This window comes from Suncus etruscus, chromosome 18, assembly GCF_024139225.1.
Source record: "Suncus etruscus isolate mSunEtr1 chromosome 18, mSunEtr1.pri.cur, whole genome shotgun sequence".
NCBI classification, from domain to species: Eukaryota; Metazoa; Chordata; class Mammalia; order Eulipotyphla; family Soricidae; genus Suncus; species Suncus etruscus.
Window position 1 is genome coordinate 57,627,256 of NC_064865.1, and position 18,935 is coordinate 57,646,190.

The 18,935-nt window shown below is 37.7% G+C and overlaps 2 protein-coding genes across 2 annotated transcripts; both read right to left on the bottom strand.

Annotated features, from left to right (window-relative positions):
- Positions 1-511: 511 nt before the first annotated feature.
- LOC125995888 (putative olfactory receptor 2W6) lies at positions 512-1,450 on the bottom strand. Its single transcript, XM_049764846.1, has one exon. The coding sequence runs from the start codon at positions 1,448-1,450 to the stop codon at positions 512-514; it is 939 nt and encodes a 312-aa protein (XP_049620803.1).
- Positions 1,451-7,557: 6,107 nt separating this feature from the next.
- On the bottom strand, positions 7,558-8,484 carry LOC125995890 (olfactory receptor 2W1-like). The gene has a single exon (XM_049764847.1). The coding sequence runs from the start codon at positions 8,482-8,484 to the stop codon at positions 7,558-7,560; it is 927 nt and encodes a 308-aa protein (XP_049620804.1).
- Positions 8,485-18,935: the final 10,451 nt, after the last annotated feature.

An 18,935-nucleotide genomic window follows, 5' to 3' on the forward strand; every position in this document is an offset into this window, starting at 1 on the left:
TATTTGGACAGGTGCTCTAGAATGTGCATACATAACTTTCTTGGCATTGTGTTGGTGGGAGTTAGCCTTCACCTATACATGCTGCCACATGATGGCCCAGTTTATTTCGAATAGAGGGTGGAGAAAGTAGTAGGTAGTCAGTGCCGGAAGGTAATGTTTTAGGTGAGTGTATAACAAAATTATTGTCCAATGTTATCATACATTAGAACAAAGTTAACTAATATATTTTTTCAATAAATAGTACTTATCTTTGGTTTGCTTACATTTATTTATTACAACATATACATGTATTTGCTAATATTTTTGAAGCTTTTATCACAAGAGTTGCATTTTATTTATGCGCCTGAATCCCTTTTCACATGTCTCTCTACAAAATATATATCTAGTAAAATTATTATTACATGGCAAACTCCCAGGTAATAATCTATTAAAAATTAAAAAAATAGTACTTTCAGTTGGTCCAGGTGAATGTTTGTTTCTATAGTTCACTGTTGTGATATTTAAATATTTTTTATAGCTTCCTTGACCATTTTTTTGCACACAGAATTTTCTTCACTGCGTTCTTTACATCTTTGTTTCTTAGAGAGTAGATGAGTGGGTTAAGGCTGGGTATAAGTATCATGTAGACCAGAGCAATGAATTTGCCCTCATTTTGGGATGAGTTGTTCTGGGGCTTCATATACATAGACATAAGTGCTCCATAGAATAGTGTCACCACCGTGAGGTGGGAACCACAAGTATTGAGGAGCTTCCGCCATCTTGTTGCTGACTTGATCCTCATGACTGCACGAGTGATCACTCCATAGGAGACAAGAATTGCTGATAGGGGGACCAGAAGAAATAACACAGAAAGAGCAAGAACAACAACCTCAAGTATTTTGGAATAGGCACAGGCAATCTTGATGAGATCTAGTATCTCACAGAAAAAATTATCCACTTCTCGGTGCCCACATCTTGGCAATGAAAATGTCAGGAGGGAAATAGATAAAGAACAGCCAATAGCTCCTATCCAGGAAGTTATCACCATCTTCTGGCAGAGCTGAGGATGCATAATGACTGTGTAGTGAAGAGGTTGGCAGACAGCAGCATAGCGGTCATAGGCCATTACTGCCAACAGAAGACATTCAGTGGCTCCCAGGTCCAGTGCAATGGTAGCTTGCAGCATACACCTGAGGTGAGTAATAGATTTTTCTGGACCCCACAGATTGACCAGCATCTGGGGGATTACGCTATTGGTGTAACAGAGATCTAGAAAGGACAGATTGGATAGAAAGAAATACATGGGGGTGTGGAGTTGGGTGTCTAGGCAAGACACCAGAATGATGGTTGAGTTTCCCACCATGATCACAACATAGAAGATGAGGACAATCACTGAGATAATGCGTTCCAGTTGGGGCCATTCAGAAAACCCTAGTAGAATGAAGTCCGTGGTGGAACTACCATTGTTCATTTCCACTATTACTTATGAACAACTAGGAGAAATAAAAAATACCATCAGGACTTAGCAAAGATCTCCAAAAATTTGTCACGTGTTCCTCAATCATTTCTCTGAATGCCCTGTATGGGCCTTCTTTTACTATTTCTCTGATACCCTAAGCCTAAACCATGTTTAATCAAGATGATCTTCTTACTCAATTACCAATCATTGAAAATATCTAACATGACATGCTACCTAAATTTGATTCTGATTAAGCCTTGAATTAACAAATAATTTTTTATGTTTTAGAGAGGAGTGGATATGTAGGTGTAAATATATATTTAATTATGAATTTTTAATTGTGGACTACCTTCACACTGGTACATTTTTCATGGGTCATCAGGTCACACTTTTTGAGATGGGAGGTAAGTGGTCTGAGGATTCAACCCAGAACCTTAAATATGCCTGTTTTCAGCCACTTGAGTCACACCCTTAGACTTAATGGATCCAAAGCTTTGTTCTTCCTTGAAACTATCTCATAAGCATCAATGAAATATTACAAGTATTTTCACTGACAAAGGAGTGAAATTAAGATAAAAGTGAAACATCATTTTTTAACATAAACATAATTTTCTGTTAAATATAAGTACCAGAATCACTATACACATTCCCTGACCAATTTTTACCTGTCAGCTATTAACCATAGTCATAATCATAAATATAATAGTAAACAGCATGGCTACCAACCTTCATATTATTCCTTCTATTCATCACTGTAGACCTATGTTGCTGCATCAACATTCCCTTTAGTGCCTCCACTGTCCCTTTGTGCATGTATTTTTGAGGCCATAGAGAAATCATCTTTTTTATTATTTACACTTATATACATGTAAAAAAGTCATTTCTTTTTTTTTGTGTGGGGAATGGTGTCTTATGTGAGATTCCAATGGCTCAGCAATCATACTGAGTGTCTCTTGCTCAGTGACCTGACTCTTAAATGCTTAAATGCTAATTTTACTCTTAAATGTGGTGCTTTTGAGCCCTGCATTGTCAGGGAATATCCCAGAGGCCACCAGTACTACACCTGATGATGCTTGATGGTTAGGAGGCCACAGGGTGCCCATGGCTTGTGTATAAAATTCATAAACCTTGTATTGTGTTGTAAGAATCCTATATATTTATATGATCTTTTCTGTATCTGATGTTACACAATATCAAAAGCCTTATTGATTTTTTTCTTTTGCAGAGTTTCAAATGAAACCAGAATTCTTTGGTGTCACATACATATTCCAACCATCTGTGTTGCATCTACTTACTGGATATTGAACAAAGTTAGCAGTTGATTCAAATAAAGCTATCAAGGCAGTTAATTTAAACAAAAAACACTTTCATGACATGATCAGTGTGTTAATTTCCATTGGATCTATCATTCCTTTGAATTTATTAATTGATTAATTTATGAATTGATTAATTCCTTTGAAATTATATAGTTAAACCCAACCCCCATTTTGGTACTAAAGGAACATTAATATGAAGATAAATATGGTATAGATTTTTTTTTACCACTTCCCATGGTACTCTGCACTTAAGAATTCTCCTGGTGGTGCACTGGAGACCATTCGAGATGCCTGGTATAAAATCTCAGTTTGGCTGCATATAAGACAAATACCCTCCCTGCTGTATTATCCTTCCAGCACCTGATAAATTTTCATTTGAATATAAAAGTGACTACAATTTTAAAAACAAAACAGACCATCTGTTAAAGAAATCATTCAATATTAGTATGCTACATTTTAAGTGACATCCAGTTTTCAATTTTATAGCAGAGATTATTTCTAATAACAGCATAGTTTTTACAGTTTAAGTTCTTAGCAATTTTTTTGGGGAGGTTTTGGGTCACACCCGGCAGTGTTCAGAGGTTACTCCTGGCTCCACGCTCAGAAATCGTTCCTAGCAGGCACGGGGGACCATATAGAACGCTGGGATTAGAACCAATGACCTTCTGATTGAAAGGCAAACGCCTTGCCTCTATGCTGTCTCTCCAGCCCAAAGTTTTTAGTAATATTTAAGAGAAATAGACAAAACATATTTTCACATCATTTGAATGTCTAATATGATATTGAGAGAATACTGAAATTTCATAATTGTCTGATATTTTTGATGTTTTATTAATTGGGAACAAATATTTTTAGTAGCCACAGTTAGTCAAAGAAGAAGATTTAAAAATAGTGAAGACCCTAATCTTTTGGTCAAACCATTATGAAACTCTAAAAGCAGAATCAGCTTCAAAAATTGTGTGAACTTGAGCAAGATAATTGAGCTTTCTCACATCAACTTTGATTCAAATATTTGCTGATATTTTTGGTATGGTTGTGAGAAATATTAAAATGATACATAGAATTTATTGTGTGCCTCTTGGCTCAGAGAGATTAGTCAGCAATTGAAAAATCCAGTAACTTTGTCTTATTGAAATTTAATTTAATTTTCACCCCCGAGACATCATTGGAATAATGGTACTTATTGGAGACTTACACAGTTTTTTACATTTTTTTGGTTCTTATCCAATAGCCTCTGTGGTCTGAGATCTCTGAACTATAAATATATCTTTAGTGTGTGTTTTTTAAATGATATATACAGTCTAGAAAACTTAGCAGAAAACAAACTTACAAAATCACCTTGTTTGGATGAGAGAAGTCACAGCGGTCATGCTCCCATGTGGTTCAAATGTGTTCTTAGTCCTGTTACAATGATCCTTCACTTCTTTGCTTTTTCAGATAAGTTCCTGATAGGCAACAATCATCTCAAAGTATTGGCTTAGCCACTAATTTCTTAGTAAATGTTTTATTTACTATAGTCTCATTTACATATGATTGCAAAGGGTGCATTGGAACTTACTAGAAGTCTTTCATGTGGGCAATGAAATCAAACTCAATGGGAGACAGGTGGAAGATTTGATTAACTTAAATAAATGAATTTTGATATCATACCTTTTGACATTTTGTAGTGCCAGGAATCAAATCCAGAGCTTCATATATGTTTGTTAGGTGCTCTGGTGTAGAACAAGTCCCAGTCAAGGGCATGCCCTTAATAGACACATTTGTAGGCAAACAAGTAAGGAAAGTACTACTTTGATTTATATATAATGCAAGAATCATTTGCCACATGGAAATATTTATGTACAATACCAAGGCAACTGTGTTAAAGTGATTATGACCTCAGAGACTAGTACTCAACAAAGGTGATTAAGAAATCAATATCTAACAGCAGACACTCCATCCAAACAGCAATTTATGGACTGTTCCCTTAGGTGCTAGATTTCCTGTTCTTTGTGTCCTAATACATTCCTAAAATAGATAACTTGATTAGTGCTTGTTTTAAGGTGCTATTTGAGTCAAAATATGTGCATATCTCTACATTTTGATATCATATATAAAATTAATGCATTTAGTTATAATTTGTTTTTTTCAAAAATTCATTAGTGGGACTGGAGAGATAGTATGGCAGGTAGCATGCTTATTTTGCATGCAGCCAAGCTGGAGTCAAAGTTCAGCATCCCATACGGTCCCTGAGAACCACCAGAAAAAATTCTTGAGTGCATTCAAAGCCAAGAGTGCAAAGTCAGGAGTAACAACTGAGCACTGTCAGATGTGGTTCAATAACTGAAAAAATATCCATGAGTAATAATGCATGGTACCATGATTATTATCATATTAATATTAATTATTTAGAAAGATATGATACATGTTTGTACTATGACTTATTGAAGGACCATCATTCTTTGAGCTATCTAAGTTTGATATTATTGCAAAAAATTAGCATGAGGAATTGAGGAAATGAGTAACATTTTCCTTGTTCCTTCCTCTTCTCATCCTAAAAAATTCTTGTGTTGGGCCTGGAGAGATAGCATGGAGGTAGGCACTTTGCTTTGCATGCAGAAGGACAGTGGTTCAAATCCCGGCATCCCATGTGGTCCCCTAAGCCTGCTAGGAGCGATTTCTGAGCGTAGAGCCAGGAGTAACCCCTGAGCATGCTGGGTCTGACTCAAAAACCAAAAACAAAAAAAAATTCTTGCGTATATTTCCAGGGTTGTGGTGAACATTCTATAATATAATGCATATGAAAGAAAAACTAAACTTCCACTCTCTTCTCATAACTGAAGTCCAGGTGTTTTGTGTCTAAGAAATACACTAGTGAGGGAGACAAATGCAGTTGCCATGCCTGTATTTAAAAAATTATGGTAAGAGCAAAATTATTGGTACATCAGCTATGCAGTTGAAAGCTGGCAATCTCAGGAGGAGAGTGCATGCCAATTACCGTCCCTGCTTATGCCACGCCCACTGCATCCATCACTCACAATAACAGCTTCACTAATGGTCCTGTTTCACCACTCCTGTATGGATTTCTGCAGAGACACCAATCTGACCAAACTCCAGGTATGACAGTATTTGGGCTGATAGCACAAGTACAGGCAGGCACCCTCCCTTCCTCCACCTTTTTGGACTTCTGGAGACCCTTGCAGTTGAAAACACAAAGTTGGATTCTCAGGAATAGTGCTTAGAATTCCTGAACTGTGAGGCTCCATTTGCTATCATGCAACAATTCCATTTTTTTTTGTTACTGCCATTTATTAGAAAGAACAATTTAGGTATCAATGTGTATCTGAAACTATCCCATATTCAGAAACAAAAGAAGTAACACAATGCTCAATCAGCAATAAGAACTTAATAAATCTTCTGACAATGACTTAATGTTACCCAGGGACCACAGGACTTTATAGGAGAGTTTGAAAAGTTATGCATAAAATAGAGAAGCCAAGGTAGTGTGATACAAGAATCCCAAATTTCAAGGCTTTACATTGAACTTCATATCTATTTGATCTCTTTCTGTGTGCATGCATAGATCTGCAGGTGCTGTTGCTCCATTTTGTTCTGACTGTTCCATTAACTTTTAGTTCTTTTACTGAGGGTGGTCAAAGGGTATGTACACCTCATACTTGTCATCCTGGTATGGGCAGGTGAAGGATAAAGGTAAGTAAACTTAATTCTTTATATTTGAATAAATGACTTAGAAATTACACTTCCTACTTCCTGTATTGCATTGGTCAGCCTCATATTGACTTTTGCTCTATGTCCAGGGAAACTGGAACAGAAGTTGGAATGGATTCTGGTGAAGAGTCAGTGTTCTCCTCAAAAACTTCTCTGTAATATCAAGTGAATGGAGATAGTGTGACTTTTCTTTCTATTTTTTGGGTCACACCTGGCTGTGTTCAGGGATTACTCCTGGCTCTGTGCTCTGAAGTTCCTCCTGGCAGGCTCTTGGGGACAGTATGGGATGCTGGGATTCGAATTACCTTCCGTCCTGGATCAGCTGAGTGCAAGGCAAATGCCCTACCACTGTGCTATCTCTCTGGCCCCAAAAGTGTGACTTTTCACTCAAGTGGTCAATATATGAAGTTATGTCATCGTTCCATGCTGTCCTACATTAGAGCAGGAGCTGTTTGAAATATTTCCTCAATATTTTGTACACATTTCTATGTTTTGTTTTCAAAATGTACACATTTCTTTCTTAAACTCCATTTATATGTATTTACTGGTAGCCTTGAAACATTTATGACAAATAACTTGCATTTTATATATGTATCTGGACCCACTTTTTTTGAGCCACATCCAGCAGTGTTCAGCAATTACTTCTGGTTCTGTTCTCAGAAATTACTCCTGGCAAGCTCTATGAGAACTGTATGGGATCCCAGGGATTGAAAGCAAGTTGGTTATGTGCCAGGGAAATATACTACATTCGGTGCTATTTTTCTAGCCCCGTTGCCTCATTCTTATGTATTTCCACAAAATCTATACCATTTATAAATAAATTATAGTTTAATTGTTTGGTTCATGGAAAACTTCCAGGAAGCATTCTTTAAAAAATGGAAACATTTGGGACATCGGGAACATTTGGGAATGTTACACTGGTGAAGGGGGTGTTCTTTACATGACTGAAACCCAACAACAATCACATTTGTAACCAAAGTGTTTAAATAAAGATATTAATAAAAAATGGAAACATAGCATTTTCAGTTGGTCAAGACCAATGTTACTTCTTGAACTCACTGCCAATATGATTTTCCATTTTTTTTATAACTTTGCTCACCTATTATTTACACACAGAATTTTCTTGACTGCATTCTTTACATCTTTGTTTCTTAAAGAGTAGATGAGTGGGTTAAGGCTTGGTATAAGTACCACGTACACCAGAGCAATGAACTTGCCCTCATTTTCGAATGTGCTACCCTGGGGCTTCAGGTACATATACATGAGGGTTCCATAAAAGAGAGTCACCACTGTGAGGTGGGAGCCACAGGTATTGAGGACCTTCTGCCATCTTGCTGCTGACTTGATTCTCATGACAGCGCGAGTGATCACTCCATAGGAGATGAGGATCACTGACAGGGGCACCAGGAGAAACATAACTGAGAGAACAAGAAAAATAATCTCAAGTACTTTAGAATAGACACAAGCAATCTTGATGAGATACAGTATCTCACAGAAAAAATTATCCACTTCTCGGTGTCCACATCTTGGCAATGAGAATGCCAAGAAGCAAATGGTTAAGGCACAGACAAGAGTACTTAACCAGGCAGCCAACACCATCTTTTGGCAGAGCTGAGGGTGCATAATGATCATGTAATGAAGAGGTTGGCAGACAGCAGCATAGCGGTCATAGGCCATCACAGCCAACAGAAGACACTCTGTGGCTCCCAGGTCCAGGGCAAACGTGGCTTGGATCATACAGCCAATGTATGTGATAGACTTTTCTGGACCCCACAAATTGACTAGCATCTGAGGAACAATGCTATTGGTATAACAGAGATCCAGGAATGACAGATTGGATAGGAAGAAATACATGGGAGTATGGAGCTGAGTGTCCAGGTAAGACACCAGAATGATGGTTGAGTTTCCTAAAAGAATCACAACATAGAAGATGAGGACAACCACCGAGATGATGCGTTCCAGTTGGGGCCATTTAGAAAACCCCAGAAGGATGAAGTCTGTGGCGGAGCTTCCATTTTTCATTTCCGCTGCTTCTTATAAAAGACTAGGAGAAATAAATTATATAGTTGCACTTTAATTTACAAGAGTTTATCATTCATATATATAAATATTTATTTCTAGATAGGATTGTCCATTAAGTTCTTCCTTTGTGTTCTAGTGCCCAGGACTTTCCATATTCAGTCACAATCAGGATGGTTGTAAAAGCCAAGTGTTGAATCTATTCATACTGACTGCAAATCACTGAGAAGGTTTAACATGATATGTCACCCAAGTTTTAACATATTTCAAAAATTATTTAATCTATAAAGTTATTCACTTATATTTAGTGTGGAATATATATATTTATACATATACACATTTGTATATTTACTTGTGGCCTGCCCACAAGTACTACTAATGCTCTGATACATTGGTGTTTAGTTGCCAACAAAGTCACACTGGAATTATGTGGAGCTGGGAAATGAATCCGGTGTCATGCTAATATTCTGCCACTTGAGTCATATTCCTGGTTAAGTGAATGTATTTTGTATACTTTTTGGGACTATGCTTCACCATTGGTAGCAGAATAACTTTCCATATTCTTTTCCAAATTCCTATAGCTCAACTGTTAATTCTACTCAAAATAGTGATCACCATGATTGGCGGCCATCTTCTCTTCATAATTTTTCCCCTATTCAGCATTATAATCTGGTTGTTCTTATATCATTTATTATGTTATGACTATAATGTGTGTTTTACTGCCAGGGAGGTTTAATATTTTCTTCTTATTTATTTTTACCTGCATGTACAGAGGTAATATGTTTATCATTTTTCTCTTTTAGGAGGGAGCAGGAGGACCTCCCAACACTACTCAAGGTCCCCCTGGGCCCCTTTGGGTGATTATTGGTTTTGAGGTCTATGTGGTTGAATCCTATGACCTGGGCATGTGGTATTGTTCGTGATTTGTATTGCCAGGAACCTCTAGAGCCACATCCAGTGATGCTTTGCTCTGCGAGTGAATCAATTTTAATTAAGAAGAGCACAGCTGTTGTGGAGCCATTTAGTCATTTAGTTATGAGCTAACTTAAATAGCAATTAAGCTGAATATTCTAATTCTAGACTTAATTCCTTTGGTTTAAATCCCAGTGTTATACTTGGAAGCAATGTAGAACCTGTGAAATTAACTATTTTGTTTTTGGTCTACCCTACAAGCCAGTTATTTTTTTTACTTATTAAGTGAAGCTTTCTCCTTTTTCAGAGGAAAGATCATTAATATTTCTGTGATAGCTTGACATAAAAAATTTTTTTTGCGTTTTGGCCCACACCTAGTTTTACTGAGGGTGCACTTCAGCTCTGTGCTCAGGGATCACTCCTGGTGGGGCCTCAGGGGACCATATGAGATGCTGAGGATTGAACCTGGGCTAGTCCCTTCCAAGAGAACTTTCCCTAGGGGGTCTGGGGGATATTGGGCTCATAGCCCAGTGGCCCAGAAACTTGCTTTGTTAGTATCTCACCTGGGTTAAATTACCTGCACACCATATGGTGCCCGAAGCCTCTCCATTACTGATCCCTTAATGCAGAGCCAGGAATTAGCCCTGAATACTACTAGGTTGTTGTTCAAACTCACCCTTTTGAATAAGACCCCTCTGAGAAAAAAATGGCATTACATACTGTAATATCTCTCTGCTTCCAATATAATCATTTTAACTAGATGGTCTCATAGTTTGTTTAACCCAGTGCACAGAATTTTGTTAACGCTTTTCACACTGTGTAATCTTTATTACTATATTGTTCTTTTTTGATGCATGTGGTTTTTAATCTCTCAGATTATTGAGTTAAAAAAATAATACTCCAGGGCTGGAGAGATAGCAGTAGGGCATTTGCCTTGCATGTAGCCAATTCAGGACGAATGGTGATTCAAATCCCAATATCCCATATTTTCCTCCAAGCCTGCCAGGAATGACTTCTGAGTACAGAGCCAGGAGTAACCCCTGAGCACAGCCAAGTATGACCCAACAACCTCTCCCTCAAATTGTACTCCAGGCAAACTACTTTGTAAAGTGATGCATGACTATCTATGATCTACATTGAAACATAAGTTAGTAATGTTAAACCTGGAAAAAACCCCATTTTTCCAAATCACATGACTCTCAGACTATGTAGAACTCCAGGGATTAGAAGTGTTTTCAAAACATAATATTCTCTATGGAACTTGTTATCTTATTTATTTATATTTTTAAGAAGGTAGTTTATTGGAAAGTAGAGAAGAAAGAAGAAGGAACTCCTCCATGTGGAGAGGAACATAGCATAGGACCTAATCCAAGTAACTTAATGTTTTTAATTCAAACAGAGGCTATTCATTTTGTGCAGTTAAAATATTTTTTCCATTTCTTTGCCACAATAAGTAGTGCTCCGGGTTTACTCCTGGCTCTGTACTCAAGAATTACCCCTGGCAGGCTCCAGGGACCATAAGGAATGGCAAAGGATGGAATTTTGGTCAGCCGCATGCAAGGCAAACAACAAACAGTGGTATTATCAGTCTGGCCTTTTAATTTTATTTTTCTAGAGGGGCTAAAACCAGGAATGCTTAGGGTACACTCCTGCCTCTGTACTCACAAGCAAAATGTTACAGTTCTGTGATATTTTTTGATCTTTTATTTATTGATTTGATTTCAATAAAGCTATAAGTATATACTATTGTAGTCACATTCAGTCAAAGGAGAGGATGATTTAAAAATAATTAAGGGGGGGCCCAGGGTGATAGCACAGTGGTGTTTGCCTTGCAAGCAGCTGATCCAGGACCAAAGGTGGTTGGTTTGAATCCCGGTGTCCCATATGGTCCCCCGTGCCTGCCAGGAGCTATTTCTGAGCAGACAGCCAGGAGTAACCTCTGAGCATTGCCGGGTGTGGCCCCAAAACAAAAAACAAAACAAAAAAAAAGTTAAGGGGGACTGGAGAAATACAGGGTTAAGCACTTGCCTTGTTCATGACTGATCCAGGTTCAAAATCCTGGTACCACATGTGGCTCCCAAGCACTGCCAGGAATAGGCCCTGAGCACAGAGTGAGGAGGAGTAAACTCTTGAGTATTGTTGAGTATGGCCCAATACCTATACCCCACAATAGAGTAGTTAAGGCACTAGACTCAGGTCATTATGTCTTCATTAGAGCGGAATTATCTACACTCTCATACATAAACATGAGCCAGGTAGTTAAATTTCCTTTTCCATTTTTTTTTTGGTACCACACTTCAGTGTTCAGGAGCTATTCCTAGCTCTGTATTCAGGAATTTTTCCTGGCATATGAAATAAGTCAGCAAGGCAAGTGCACTATCAGCTGTATTATCTCTTTGGCTTGATTATTGAGGTTTCTATCTGCCCACTTTAATTCTAATATCATCTAATTTTTAGGATGGTTATGAAAATTAAAATGATATATAAATAGAAACTATTGTGTACTGTTGGCACATACAGAATATTCGGCAGCTAACATATCTACTGCTCCTGCTGAAATTTAATATAATCCTCATTCCTGAGATAACACTCAGAGTTATTGGTAATTATTTTTAATGACATATCTGATATTTTTCTTTTGTCCTTAAGTGTGTCCTATGCTGAGACCTGTGCAACAGAAGATCCATTTGACTACGTATTTTCTGTGAAATGGAAGAGAAAACTTACCAGATAGCCAACATATGCAGAATCATTTTGTTTTGATGAGGGAAGAACTCAGAGTTTTCATGTTCACACATGACTCAATTGTGTCTACCTTCTAATTCCAATGATCCATCACTTCACTGAGAATTCAGAAAAGCTTTTGGTTAGCAAAGATCATCTTAAAATATTGGATTAGCTACCAGTTTCTTCTATCAATACTGCAATCACATTTACTTAGAATGGAAGGCTGAAACTAACACTTAATGGCGGTCTTTAATATAGATAATGGAATGAAACTAAATAGAAGATGGATCTAAGTAATATATGCATGTTTGAAGCACTTTTATTTTTTATATTGCCCAAGATAAAACCCAAGGTACTTACATGTGCAGAGTAAGTGCTTTGCCACTGAGCTACATCTTGGCTCATGATACTCCTTAATATTTTTTGTTGGACACATTTATAAGTGAACTTCTGCCTAAATAAACAAGGAGTATCAAGACTTGTTACTTTGCAGTAGGGAAGTCTTTATATATAATAGTAAGGGCGATGGTGTTGCAAATATGTAAACCACAGGGACTTGTTCTCTCAGAGGTGATTAAAAAAATCTATGCCTAGTAACAAAGGTTTATCCAAATAACAATTTTATGGATACTCTCTTGGGTATGAGGTATCATGTTTTTATTTCGTTTTACATTTATTACATGGAGATTTTTTTTTATCATGGATTTACTTGTTTCAAGTTTTCTCTTTGTGACTGAAAGCCACAGATATAGAAATTAACACATTTATTTGTAATTTGGTTTATCCAGTGAATTTAGTTTCAACAAGATGGAAGTTATAGGCAGCTATCTAGGTGTTTTCTCCATGGAAAAGAGGATACTTGGTTAAAAACCATGATCCAGGAATAATTATAATTTTAGGTACATGAACTACATATTTATTGTACTGAATGGATATTCAGTATTAATTCAGTTATGAAATGTACCAAATGGTTGACTTATTCGAATTATATATATGTGTTTTTACTCCTCTTGGAAGCTGATTTATTTTGTATTTATCAAACACTATACAATATTAACACATTTATGCTATCTAGGCAATCATGTATGTTTTTGAGCTTCTCAAGGGGGTTTATATTTGACATATGGCTTGAGGCTTAGTTTTATTTAGCATTTTATTTCTAGAATGAGTCTATGTTTTGTATAGCTGGGTTCTTATATATATATATGTATATATATATATATTTTTTTTTGGTTTATGGGTCACACCTGGCGGCGCTCAGGGGTTACTCCTGGCTGTCTGCTCAGAAATAGCTCCTGGCAGGCACGGGGGACCATATGGGACATCGGGATTCGAACCAACCACCTTTGGTCCTGGATTGGCTGCTTGCAAGGCAAACACTGCTGTGCTATCTCTCCAGGCCCGGGTTCTTATATTTTAACTTCTGTTTAAGATTCCATTGAGAAAGTATATTGTAATTATTTTATTGATTTACTGATAGTAATTTTTGCTAATTGCTTCTTTTGACTTATGTAAAAGCCCAAATTATAATGAACATTTTTTAATATCACTGACATATGTATAGGAAATTGTCTCTTGGGTGATTACCTATAAGAGTAATTGTCTGGGGTCCTAATCCCCTGTACCAAACTCTAATGGGGTCTCCTTTCCAGCCTTCCCCAAACTTCCTATTAGGTTCCAGTGCCATCACTGATTGTCTGGCCCTTTGGGGCCAGCCAGGAAAGGAACCTGGATGCTCAAGATCCTCTAGACAATTTTGCATGGTGTAGACTCCTCATACAGTGCTCATTAATATAACACTAAGTTTTCTAGATTTGAAAATTATGATTGTTTTTAAGAATGCTCTATACAAAATCTTTTTTTATTTAAAGAAAATGCATCACATAGTTAACATAACTGATAATAATACATTTGTTTCAAGATAAGGGAAAGCAAAGTTATTGAAAAAATAGAAAAACTAAAAAATAAAATGGAAGAGAAGAAAAACGAAAGAAGAAAAAGTTCAGTAGCAAGTATACTTGTGAAAATTATTGTATCTTCAATAAAGTCATTAATACAATAGCAAAAGGTTTAGTAGGCTCTTTTTTTTAAAGATAAAAGATAAAAAATACAAAAAAGGTGTGTTGTGTGGCAATTGTTGTTGTTGTTTGCATAGGCACAGCAAAATTTGGAGAAAATAGAAAGGAAAAACCTTTGGCCAAAAATTTTTTCCTGGCGTAAAACTAACTGCAGGCTCTAGGCATATTAAGTTGTCTAACTCCAAAGTCTTTCTCTGAGATCCCAGTAAAAACTTTTCACAATCACCGTTGTTGTTGTCAGGTTTCTGTAGTTAGAGATCCTGGTTTCTGTACAGATCATATGTCGAAGTCAGGGTGATGTGGAGCATCTCTGGTTTCATCTCACCATTAGGGCAATGCACAGAGAACCCTGCCCCGAAAGCAGGTTGTTTCTTTATACAATCTAACCTACAAAGCCTTTTTCTGTGAAGTTTACCCTCGCCAATGATGATTGGCCTAGAAAATGGAAAACCTTTCCATCTGACTTGCAGGCTTTATATTTTTTAAGCGTTCTGACCCATTTCACCTGGGTCAGCTTTTCAACTGTAACCCATGGATCAATCCCCAGTGTCTGTCTATGTGTGTGGGAGAGTGTATGTATTGACTACCTCAATGTATGTCTAATGTCCATTTTTAATATGTATAATGCCTGTCTATATCGTAGATTGTCCTTCACCCTGTTATGTATCATCTCTCTTCACTTACCACCTTACAAATTCTTTTCTAGCCCTTTATTCTCTCAGCCCCCATCTGATATTTTCCCCTGTTTAACCCTTTTTACCCTCAGTTCTTAACTCCTTAGGGAGCTGATTGTTCCCCCACCCAAGTCAGCTGCCAACCAGCTCCCAAAGTGTAAAGAAAGATTCACAGCCCACATTGCCTCAGACCAAGAAGAAGCTGCCACTGCTGCTGCTGCTGATCTGCTCTTGGTGGCCCCTTTTTCCCACTTCCCTTTGCTGTGGGTTGTTGCTCGCTATCAGATTCAGTTTCTAAGAGGACATTTTCTGATAGAGAGGACATTTTCTGATATGTGACTGCTGGGAGCCATTTATCAGACTCCACAAGACCATATCACAGGCTGAAGCTGTGCTCCAGATTTTATCCCCCCATGGATTATTTCAAAAAGCCTAAAGTGGACATGTATATCTCCTTCAAATATTTCTTTAGATTGCCCTAATAGGTATTGCCCTAATAGGTAAAACTCTTATTATCTACCTTCTTATGTAGCAGTAGTTTTCCCCATTTTGTTTTTTTGATCTATTTAGTAGGAAATTCTAGTAGATAAGTTTCTTTAGTGTTTCGAGTTTATGTTAGAGCCAGGAATTGTTTAGCTTGTTATTATTACCCCCATATGCACCAGTAGTACAATGTGGCATCATTCCTTTTTGCATAGGCACATTAAAATGGGAACTCTTACAAGGTCTTATCTAATAGAGATAGAACACATAAATTTTAATTTATAGTGGGGCCTTACACCCTGAACACTTGTCATAGTGATTTGGCTTAGGCTTCAGAAGATAGGACATTGGCCATTCACCCTTGAACTCTGGATTTCATCTATGGGACCCATTTCAGTTTTCTACACCAGCACCAGGAATCGGACTTCTACCAGGAAAGGTCCTAGTGCTGCCTGGCATAGATTTGCTCCAGAATGGGCTTACATGACACCCTGATGACTTGTTAACAACAACAACAACCTGCTTTCAGGGCAGGGTTCTCTGTATTGCCACCTAATGGTGAGATGAAATCAGAAGATGTTCCATGTTATTCTGACTTAGACATAGGATCTGTACAAAAACCAGGATCTTTCCAGATACCTGACTGCAACCACCATGATTGTGAAGAGTTTTTACTGGAACCACAGAGAAAGATTTTGGGGTTAGACAATTTAGTATTCCTGGAGCCTGTATTTGGTCTTATGCCACGATGCTTCATGGGTAAGGTCTCCCTGTTTATAGGCCAAAGATTTTCCTTTCTATTTTTTCCATATTTTGCTATGCCTATGCAAAAAAGCAAACAACTCCCTCCAAAAAACCCCCAAAGTGTGATGCACACACCTTTTTATTATTCATTGTATTTTTTAATCTCTTATCTTTTAAACCATGGCTCCCTCTTTTTTCATAGAACCTTGAGACATTAATTACTTAATTTTACCACATATTCCCACATTTTTCTATAAAACTACCAAGAAAAGAATAAAGAAAGGAGTGGTGTAGGGGCAAAGTGGTCTTGTATACATTGGCAAGTAAATAAATAAGAACAGAACTAAATATCCAAGCCAAGTCAACTATAATAGAATCAAGGGACCTAAACTTTAACAACCTAAACTCAAAAGGGTGTGTTATTCTGGCAGGCCATGGGCAAAGGGTGGTGGGATAGGATGCACCCTGGATCCACTGGTGAAGGGAGGTTGACACTGGTGGTGGGAAGTGCCCTGGATCTTTGTATATATAAATTTCATCTATGAAGGACTCTGTAGAACACAACTGTTTCAATAGAATAAAAAATAAATTAAGGGGCCGGGAAGGTGGCGCTGGAGATAAGGTGTCTGCCTTGTAAGCGCTACCAAGGAACGGACCGCGGTTCGATCCCCCGGCGTCCCATATGGTCCCCCCAAGCCAGGGGCGATTTCTGAGCACATAGCCAGGAGTAACCCCTGAGCGTCAAACGGGTGTGGCCCAAAAAAAACCAAAAAAAAAATTAAAAAGAGTAATTATTTGGTTTGTGAATGGTAAATAAACTTCGTAAGTCATTATCCCCAAACTGATTCTATTTAACTTATATTAGTCATATATAAGTTATTTATACTTATATTTTTTGCTTTTCTGGGCCACACCTAGTGATGCTCAAGGGTTCTTCCTTCGTTCGTTCGTTCGTTCGTTCGTTTGTTCATTCTTCCTTCCTTCCCATTTTTTCTTTCCTCTTTTTGTATGCTACACTTAGCAATGCTCAGGAATTGCTCCCAATTCTGCACTCAGGAATCACCCCTGGGAGGGATCTGCAAACCATATGGGACACTGGAACTGAACCTATATAGGTTCTATACAAAGCAAATATTTTACCCATTGTACCATTTCTTCAACCACACAAAGGTAATATGTTTGTATTCTGCTCCATTAAACAATTTATCATTTCCTTTATAAATTATATTACTTGATATATAAATATATATACTATATAAATATAGTGATATTTTCCCTATAAATCATTATATATGATGTATCAGACATTCCTCATTTATATTTTCCTTCAAAATGTGTTTCCACAGGGGGCTGAAGTGATAGCACAATAGAGAGGGCTCTTGCTTTGCACGTGGTTATGTATGTTTAGATCGCTGGCATCCATATGACCCCCTATCATATGTCATCACATATGAATACTAGGAATGTTTGCTAGTTGAAAAGCTAGGAGTAACCTCTGAGCATCACTAGGTGTGCCCGCCTGGCCCTGAAAAACTAACAAACTACCACCATCACCACCACCACCACCAAAAAATGTCACCATTTTTTTTTTACCATCCTGGTTGTATTCAGAGCTTAATTATAGCTCTTAACTCAGGAATAACTTCTGGTGGTGTTTGGGAGGGACCATCTGTGGTGCTTGGGATAGAACTCAGGTCAGCTGTGTCTGAGACACTCTACCCACTGTGCTATTTCTCTGACCTCTGGTGACACTCAACTTTTTGATACTTCAAACACTTTGCTGTGGTTCACAAAATAAGTCCATCTTTTTTTTTTATAGTTGAAATACACAATGTTTGTAGGTTTGTTTCTTTTTTTTTTATCTTTATTTAAACACCGTGATTACAAACATGATTATAGTTGTATGATTACAGTCATGTAAAGAGCACCCCCCTTCACCGGTGCAACATTCCCACCAACAATTTCCCAGATCTCCCTCCTCCCTACCCCCCTACACCTGTACTCGAGACAGGCTTTCTACTTCCCTCATTCATTCACATTTTATGATAGTTTTCAGTGTAGTCATCTCTGCAACTGCACTCATCACTCTATGTGATGAGCTGCATGTCCTGAGCTGCACCTACCAGCCCTCATCTCTCTTGTCTCTGAGATACTGTTAAAAATGTCCTTCATTTTTCTTAAAGCCCATAGATGAGTGAAACCATTCTGCGTCTTTCTCTCTCCCTCTGACTTACTTCACTCAGCATAATAGATTCCATGTACATCCATGTATTGGAAAATTTCATGACTTCATCTCTCCTGATGGCTGCATAGTATTCCATTGTGTATATGTACCACAGTTTCTTCAGCCACTCATCTGTTGAAGGGCATCTTGGTTGTTTCCAGAGTCTGGCTATTGTAAATAGCGCTGCAATGAATATAGGTGTAAGGAAGGGATTTTTGTATTGTATTTTTGTGTTTCTTGGGTATATTCCTAGGAGTGGTATAGCTGGATTGTATGGAAGCTCAATTTCCAGTTTGTGAAGGAATCTCCATATCGCTTTCCATAAAGGTTGTACTAGACGGCATTCCCACCAGCAGTGAAAAAGAGTTCCTTTCTCTCCACATCCCCGCCAGCACTGCTTGTTTTCCTTTTTTGTGATGTGTGCCAATCTCAGTGGCGTGAGGTGGTACCTCATAGTAGTTTTGATTTGCATCTCCCTGACGATTAGTGATGTTGAACATCTTTTCATGTGCCTTTTGGCCATTTGCCTTTCTTCTTTTTCAAAGTGTCTGTTCATTTCTTCTCCCCATTTTTTGATGGGGTTAGTTGTTTTTTTCTTGTATAGTTCTGTCA